Source organism: Pongo pygmaeus, chromosome 20 (assembly GCF_028885625.2).
Source record: "Pongo pygmaeus isolate AG05252 chromosome 20, NHGRI_mPonPyg2-v2.0_pri, whole genome shotgun sequence".
Taxonomy (NCBI): Eukaryota; Metazoa; Chordata; class Mammalia; order Primates; family Hominidae; genus Pongo; species Pongo pygmaeus.
Window position 1 is genome coordinate 52530181 of NC_072393.2, and position 8751 is coordinate 52538931.

The window sequence follows — 8751 nt, forward strand, 5'->3', positions numbered from 1 at the left end:
CTCAGCAGGGGTTGCAGGAGCTGAAGCAAACGGCACAGCACAGACTCACACACAACTCAAGCGTGCTTGGGACAGCAGGTTGTGAAGCCTCACAGCACTGGCCCGCCTACTCTGGAACCTCCAGGGCAGGGCTGGGGTTTCCTCCCCAGGTCATTTCATCCCCTGTAAGGAGGGACACGAGGCCGGCTTCTGCACTGCCCAGGCGAGCCTCTGTCCCTCACAGTGCCCTTCAGGGGCCCCTCTGGCCTTTAATTCACTCAGGGGGTGAACCCAGGGGCTTTCAAGGCTTTTAGTAAGGGCTGCAAGGCCAGCGCTGAGCGGTGGGTCAGCTCCACTGGAGAGGAGGGACCCAGGGGAGCCACAACCTACGGGAGGGGCCAGGGCCCACTCAGCCCAGAAGAACCAAAACTGGATTTTACGTGAATTACCCCAAATTGAACACCTCTGCAAATAATTAGAATGTTGGGAAACACTGCAGTCTGAGTGACAAATTCAACTTGTGGTCAGGGACAGGTGGCCTTGGCCTGGGGCTGGTTCCTTTGTATCAGGGGCGCCCAGTAGGCAGGGCTGGCATGTGTCTTCCCTCTGCTCCCCCTCTCCCCCTCCTCCTCCTCTTTCCCTTCTCCCACCGTTCCTCTCCCCTTTCCTCCTCCTCCCCTTCCCAACCGCCTTCTATCTCTCAGACTTTCCTTTCTGGAATCATCTCTTCCCCTGGCTGGGAGCTGGGGCCTCCCCTGGCTGAGAGTTGCGCCCTGACAGACGCTGCGCGGCTGGTGACAGCCTCCACCACAGACCCAGGGCCCAGTCAGACTGGGGTAGGGGCGACAGCGGCCTACAGCACCTGCCAGGCACAGGCCCCGAGAGCGCCACGAAGAGCCCTGCTCGCCTCTGCAGGTGCCCGGCGTCCACACACACCCCCTCCGGGGGCGACCCGGGTCCCCAGTCCTGGTCCACTTGGCGCGTCCCCATCTCGGCCCCGCGCTGCTGCCTCGGGCGCCCATTTCTCTTTCCTCTTCCCATCCGGACTTCCTCCGTCGGGATCGCTGGCGCCCCCGGCCTGCGAGGGCCGGAGAGGGGAACGTACCGCTGGCAAAACGCGGCCCGGGCGCGCTGTGAAGCGAGGAGATTGCGTCTGCGGAGGACAGGAAGAGGGGAGGGGAGGGCGGGGGCCACACGCGGGCGGGCGCCCTGCGGGACCTGCTCGCAGCCTGGGCAGTTTCTTGGGGGGCCACTAGCGGCATTTAGGGGGCAGCCTCCGGCCCCGACGGGCCTTCTTCCCGCGCGCGGCCTTGGATCCAGTGGACGCCTGGCCCTTGGCCTCGCCTGCCCTGGCGTGGGCCCCAGCGCCCGCGCTCCCCTTCTTCTTCCTGCTTCCCGCGGCGTCGTCCTGGGCCGAGCCCCTGCTCCCGGCTTTCTTCTCAGGAGTGACGCCCCGGCCTCGGCCTCGGCCGCCCGCGCGGGTTTTGCGGGCCCCGGACGCGGTGGGGGGCGCGCCGGCCGGAGTCACGCCCCTAGGGGCCGTGCGCGCCCTCTTGGCCCGGGGCTTCCTGGATGCCCTGTCCTCCGGCTCCGACGCCTCGCTCTCGGTGTCCTCCGACTCCTCCTCGGACTGTTCGTCCGAAGCCTCCTCCGACCCCTCGTTGGACCCCATGTTCTCCCGGGCGGCCAGGAGCGCCAATACCTCCCCCAGTTTGCCTTTGGGGTATTTGTACTTCCCGCCTTCCCAGGCGTTTTCTTTTTCCTCCTTCATCACCTCCGCCATGTCCTGGGCAGCCAGGAGGGCCACCAGCTCCAGAAGACCCCCTTCGTCCTCACCGTGTTCGCTCCAGCCCCCGAAGAGGCCGCGCCCAGCCTTCTTCGCCTGGGGAGGGAGATCTGGCTGCGCCAAGGTGGAAATGCACTCTCGGAGGTCCCCGTCGTCCCCGGCCTTGCTCAGGACAACGGCGTCCACCTCGCGGCCCGCCTCCTCCAGCTTCACGCGGGTCCCGTTAGTGTCCTTGGACATGACGGACAAGACCTGTCGGAGGGCGTCTCGCTTGTCTTTCTCGTCGCTCCAGCCCAGAGACTCGATAACAGAAGCGATTTTCAACATCTCCTCCCGGGCCCAGGGGTCCGACGGGTCGGTATAGGCCACAATGGCCACGAACTCAGGATTATCCAACTCCTCTGTTTCTTGGTCCCCACTTTCCTGCGAGTCGCTCTCCGAAGCGTCGCTGTCCACCGGCTCCTCGTCCGGGGCGTCTCTCACAGCCAGCAGGGCCACTAAGTCGGGGACGCCATTTTTGTCTTCTTTGGTGTTCAAGCGGATGGATTCGGCCCCAGCCGGCTCCTTCTCTGCCTCTTCTTTCTTCGCTTTGTCGGTGACAGTGACCAGAGCCAAGAACTCGCGGGGACCGTCTTCTTCCCCCTCGGAGTTGCAGGGCGCCCACTGCCTAACCAGCTCCCTGGCAGCGGCCTGGAGAGTGGCGTACAGCGCGCTCTGGTCCTCTTCTCCGCTCAGGTCGCCCTGGTCGATCTCCTCGATTACGATGCCCAGGCTCTCGTCGGAAGAGTCCTCGGCCTCACTCCTCGCGGAAGCAGACGGCCGCCCTCCTCGGCTTCTCTTCTTGCCCTTCTGGGTCAACCTGTTGCGTCTGGTTCTGTTTCTGCGACCCCGACGGCCCCTCCTTGTGTTCCTGGCTGCCCCAAGAAGAGAGCCAGCCTGCCCTGTCACCTCCCCAGAATCCTGGGCCTGGGTCCCCGAAGCGGGAGGGGTGGGCGCCTCCCTGGGGGTCCCAGCCTCCGCGGCCTGCGTGGGCCCGTCATCCAGCAGCAGGCGTCTCATCTGCCTCAGGACCCTCGTGTCCTGCGCACGGTCCTTCCACAGAACCCTCCAGACCCCATCCTTGCCTGGGATCTCCCTGGGAATGGCAGCGTGATTGACGTCCTCCACAAACTCCACCAGGGCAGCCTGGGCCTTCTCGTTCATCAAGCCCTTCATGTGTCGCAACCTGAACGTGCCCAGGGGCAGGAGGGTCGGCTGCAGGACGGCTTTGACGTCCGCCTGCTCCAGGCCCTCCGGGATGCCGGTGACCAGCAGGGCCCTGTGCGCGTCCACGTCCAGGCTCCGGCACCAGTCCTGCAAAAGGCTCATGGCCATGGTGCCGCCCCCTTGGCGCTGATCTTGGGGCAGCAGGGAGCCCGAGATAGGGGTGGGCTGCAGCGCACGGTGTCAGTGCAACCCTGGAAAGCCACCTGCAGGGCTTAGAGTCCCGGTTCCGGTGAATGTGGCAAGGCTGGAGTGGGGCTTGGGGCTCGGGGGCTCTAGCTGCCTGCTGGCTGGCTGGACGCAGTGACCTTCCCCCGGGACCCCTCTCCAGAGCTATCTGAGGATCCGCAGGGGGCTTACGTGTCTGCTTGCCAGGGCAGCTCCCTCCCTCTCTCCCTGACACAGGCCTGAGTGACTCGGCACCGCGGCCAGGTGCAGGGGGGCGGCGCCGAGTGCACCTGGAGAGGCGTGGGAGGTAGCAGCCGCCGCTTGCCTGGCGCTCGCGCCGCGTCTGAGCGCGCACCCTGGGCCTGAATCTCAGCAGTTCCGCTGCGACGCGGCTGCTCGGGCGTGCGCCTGCGCAGACGGAGCCGCACACCCTCTCCTGTCCCCCGCCCAACCGTCTCCATGGCAACGGTGCAGCCTTGAGCTGGGGTCTGCGTCGCTGTGGCCTGAGACGCTTTTCTTAAAGGTCCCGATGACAAGGACTTGGGGCCTGGAAGCACCACTTTCATTAACCAGCAAAAAACAAGGCCGAAACCACAGAAGGCCAGAAATCACTCAAGGATACCCGACCTCATTCAGGGGATAGAGGCCTCCTTCCAGAGGGTACAGGCATCACTGGGGGTTACAATTCCCCCTTCCAGTGGCCAGGTGGAATTCAGGATTATATAGGCCTAAATCAAAGGGCACTGGCCTTGCAGCGTAGGACCAGGACTTACTCGAGATACTGGCCTCATTCACAGTATACGGGTCTCAGTATCAAATAGGGGGGCCCAGGTCCCACCTGTGAGCAAGACACCATTCAGGGTATATGGGCCTCACTTGCAGGGTACAGGCCCCACTCAATGGGACCGGCCCTCACTCCCGTACACGTTCCTGTATTCTGAACTATGCGTGCACAATAAATCCTGTGGTTTTGCACACGCTTTCAGTATATGTATGATTGTGAGACCAGGCGTGAATTTTGCAAGAAAGCATTTCTCTTGACTGGGACAGCAGACTGGGGCGTGTGAACGTCAGTGATAGCTACTGTAAACATGCATTTGCTTCTCTGTCCCTTGTTGGCCATGAGGCTGTCCCCTACTCTATATGAATCTGGCTCTGTAGTCCAGCTGGTAGGTTTATATCTCAACCATCATCCCTACCTCAAAGGGTTTCGTTTTTTTGTTGTTGTTTGTTTTGGAGATGGAGTCTTGCTCTGTCACTCAGGCTGGAGTGCAATGGCACAATCTTGGTTCACTGCAACTTCCCGCCTCCCATGTTCAAGCGATTCTCCTGCCTTAGCCTCCTGAGTAGCAAGGATGACAGGCCTCCTGAGTAGCAAGGATGACAGGCCTCCCAAGTAGCTGGGATTACAGGCATACACCATCACGTCTGGCAAGTTTTTGTATTTTTTTGTAGAGATAGGTTTTTACCATGTTACCCAGGCTGGTCTCAAACTCCTAACCTCAAGTGATCTGCCCGCCTCAGCCTCTGAAAGTGCTGGGATTACAGGATTACATGGTGAGCCACCATGCCTGGCCTCAAAGGGTTCTCATGAGGATTAAAGGGAATAATCCAGGAAAGCATTCAGAAGAGTGGCTGGACCACAGCTGGTGCTCCATGAAAGATGGCTAAGAGAAGTATTTATTGAGAACTTACCATTATAAAAGCATCTGTTTTGTTGGTTTGTTTTTGAGATGGAGTCTTGCTCTGTCGCCCAGGCTAGAGTGCAATGGAGCAATCTCGGCTCACTGCAACCTCCACCACCCGGGTTAAAGCCATTCTCCTGCCTCAGCCTCCCGAGTAGCTGGGACTACAGTCACGCGCCACCATGCCCGGCTAGTATTTTGTTTGTTTGTTTGTTTGAGACAGAGTCTCGCACTGTCACCCAGACTGGAGTGCAGTGGCGTGATCTTGGTTCACTGCAACCTCTGCCTCCCAGCTTCAAGCCATTCTGCAGCCTCAGCCTCCCAAATAGCTGGGATTACAGGTGCCCGCCACCATGCCCAGCTAATTTTTTGTATTTTTAGTAGAGACGGGGTTTCATTATGTTGGGCAAGCTGGTCTCAAACTCCTGACCTCGTGATCTGCCCGCCTCGGCCTCCCAAAGTGCTGGGATTACAGGTGTGAGCCACCGCGCCTGGCCTAGTTCTGTATTTTTAGTAGACAGGTTTTCATCATGTTGGCCAGGCTGGTCTGCAACTCCTGACCTCGGGTGATCTGCCGGCGTTGGCCTCCCAAAGTGCTGGGATTACAGGCATGAGCCACCGTGCTCAGCCCAAAGCATCTGTTAATAAACAAATAAATAGGAAACCAAAACACCTCGAGGTTTTTGTTTTTGCCACCAGGCCCAACCCCCTACTTTTGTGTTTGGATGTTTATGTTTAAGGAGAGTTTAATTGCAAGGTTACCATGGCAACTGGGCAAACCGCTTACTCACTCCTATTTTCCCCCCCTTTTTCCTCTGATCTTCCTGATCCACAGATGGATGTGATGTGACTCTTTTCTCCAGAGCAGCGTTGTCCAGCAGGAATAGAATGCCAGCCCCATATTCAAACAGCATGTGTAATGTTACAATTTCTGGTTGCAGCCAGCCAACACTGACCTCAGGTGATCCACCCACCTCAGCCTCCCAAAGTGCTGGGATTACAAAGTGTCATTTTTGACATTTGAATCTCCAGTCTAGGCTGGGCATGGTAGCGCACGCCTGTAATCCCAGCTACTTGGAGGCTGAGGCAGGAGAATCGCATGAACCTGGGAGGCAGAGGTTGCATCGAGCCGAGATTGTGCCACTGCACTCCAGCCTGGGAGACAGAGCAAGACGCTGTTTCAAAAAAAAAATATCGAGCTGCTTTTTCTGCATCTATTGATTTAAAAAAAGAAGAAGAAATATGGTGGCTCACCATGTAATCCTGCAATCCCAGCACTTTCAGAGGCTGAGGCGGGCGGATCACTTGAGGTTAGGAGTTTGAGACCAGCCTGGGCAACATGGTGAAAACCTATCTCCACAAAAAATACAAAATTTTCTAGGGGGCCACCTTCAATAAATAAAAAAGAGGGAAGAAAAGTGAATTTTAAGAATAGATTTCGGCCAGGCGCAGTGGTTTATGCCTGTAATCCCAGCACTTTGGGAGGCCGAGGCAGGCAGATCACTTGAGCCCAGGAGTTTGAGACCAGCCTGGCCAACATGGCAAAACCTCGTCTCCACAAAAAATTCAAAACTTAGCCAGGCTTAGTGACACACATCTGTAGTCCCTGATACTCAGGAAGCTGAGGTAAGAGGATTGCTTCAGCCCAGGAGATCAAGGCTGAAGTGAGCGATGATCATGCTACACTGCACTCCAGCTTGGGCAAGAGGGTCACCCTGTCTCAAAAAAAAAAAAAAAAAGGAAAAGAAAAAAAGAAAAAATAAAGAATGTATATTATTTATCCCGAAATATACAAAGTATTGTCATTTGCACATGTTGTCAATGTAAAACAATTTTTTATGAGCTATCAGACACTCTCTTTTCATAATGAGTCCCTTTGGAGTAGCCATATTTCAAGGGCTTGGCAGCCACACAGGGCCACTGGGAATTTGTTTGCAAGAATTAATTAGGGAGAGAGAGAGAGAGTGTGTGTGTGTGTGAGTGTGTGTGTGTGTGTGAATACACTCAGCACAACTGTTATTTATAACTGCAAGATTGGAAAACACAACAAAAAGAGAAACAGGAAGCTTGCCCTTTTCGTGTGTGTGTGTGTGTGTGTCTGTGTGTGTGTGTGTATCTTAGAGTCAGAGTCTTGCTCTCTCCCAGGCTAGAGTGCAATGGCATGACCATGGCTCACTGCAGTCTTGAACTCCTGGCTTCAAGCACCTCTCCCACCTCAGCCCCCAGAGTAGCTGGAACTACAGCACACCACCACGCCTGGCTAATTTTATTTTTTGTAGAGATGGGGTCTTGTTATGTTATGTTACCCAGGCTGGTCTCAAACTCCTGGGCTCAAGTGATCCTCCTTCCTTGGCCTCCCAAAGTGCAGGGACTGCAGGCGTGAGCCATCATGCCCGACAAAGCTGACACTTTTCTAAGTCGTTGTGGATAACCACGGATGAAATTCTTGTAAAAATGAAGATTCGTATATCATATAACCCACCCATTTAAAGTGCACAACTCAATGGCTGTTAGTTCATTCAGAGTTGCGTGACCAACACCACGATTGATTTTAAAACATTTTCATCACCTCAAAAAGAAATCCCACACTGCTTAGCGATCACCCTCCAACCCTCTAATTTCCCCCCAGCCCCTGGCAACCACTAATCTGCTTTGTCTCCATGGACTTCGCCGTTCTGGACATTTCATATCAATGGAGTCATAAAATATGTCGTTCTTTTGTGTCTGGCTTCTTTCACTCAGCATCATCTGTTCAGTGTTGTGTGGCAAGTGTCATCCAATGCTCCGTTCCATTTATTTAGAGACAGAGTCTCGCTCTGTCACCCAGGCTGGAGTGCAGTGGCACAATCTCAGCTCACTGCAACCTCTGCCTCCCGAGTTCAAGGAGCTCTCCAAGTTCTCCTGCCTCAGCCTCCCGAGTAGCTGGGATTACAGGCACCCACCGCCACGCCCAGTTAATTTTGTATTTTTAGTACAGACAGGGTTTCACCATGTTGGCCAGGCTGGTCTCAAACTCCTGACCTCAGGTGATCTGCCCATCTCAGTCCCCTAAAGTGCTGGGATTTCAGGTGTGAGCCACTGCACCCAGCCTCCATTCTTTTTATGGCTGAGCAATGTTCCATGGAATGGATAAATCAAATTTTCTTTATCCATTCATCAGTTGATGGACATTTGGGTTGTTTGCACTTTTTGGCTATCATGAATATGCTATGAACATAGGAATATGATGAATATACTGTGTGCAAATTTCTATGTAGACATATGTTTTCATTTCTCTTGGGTAGACACTTTTAGGAGAGGAATCCCGGGGCATATGGTAACTCTATGTTGAGTCATTTGAGGGGCTGAAGGGATGCTTTTAGCAATGGTCAACGCAGAGCAAGAGTCTTTCCTACTTCCCACAAAGGCGCTGTAAGTGCTAAAATGGAGTTAGGTTCTGGACCCAGATCATTGTAGACTGATTTTTCAACAGTGTCACAGGCTGGGTGGCTTAGATAACAGAAATCTATTTTCTCCCAGTTCCAGAGTCTGGAAGTCCAAGATCAAAGTGCCATCCGGGTTAGTTTTTTACACTTGCCCAATAACCAAGTAAGTCACTTTGTCTCCTCATGACTCTGTGGCCCCAGTTTATCGTGAGGTTGTGAGGATTTAAGAGGAGTGTGTGTGTGTGTGTGTGTGTGTGTGTGTGTGTGTGTTGGAACAGTGCCTGGCCCTGAGTGTTACTGGGACGAAGATTTCATTCTCACCGTGGGACAGGATGAGGTGGCACGCTGGAATGCAGAGGGGACTCCCCAGGAGAGCGTCTGGTTTATAAGAGGACCCAAAGGTACAGAGGCTGAATTATGTCTCTTTAAAATTAATATGTTGGAG

General features: G+C 55.2%; 1 protein-coding gene across 1 annotated transcript; it reads right to left on the minus strand.

The window, feature by feature from the left end:
- Positions 1-490: 490 nt before the first annotated feature.
- Positions 491-3599, minus strand: PNMA8B (PNMA family member 8B). Its single transcript, XM_054466293.2, has one exon. The coding sequence runs from the start codon at positions 3137-3139 to the stop codon at positions 1232-1234; it is 1908 nt and encodes a 635-aa protein (XP_054322268.2). The 5' UTR covers positions 3140-3599; the 3' UTR covers positions 491-1231.
- Positions 3600-8751: the final 5152 nt, after the last annotated feature.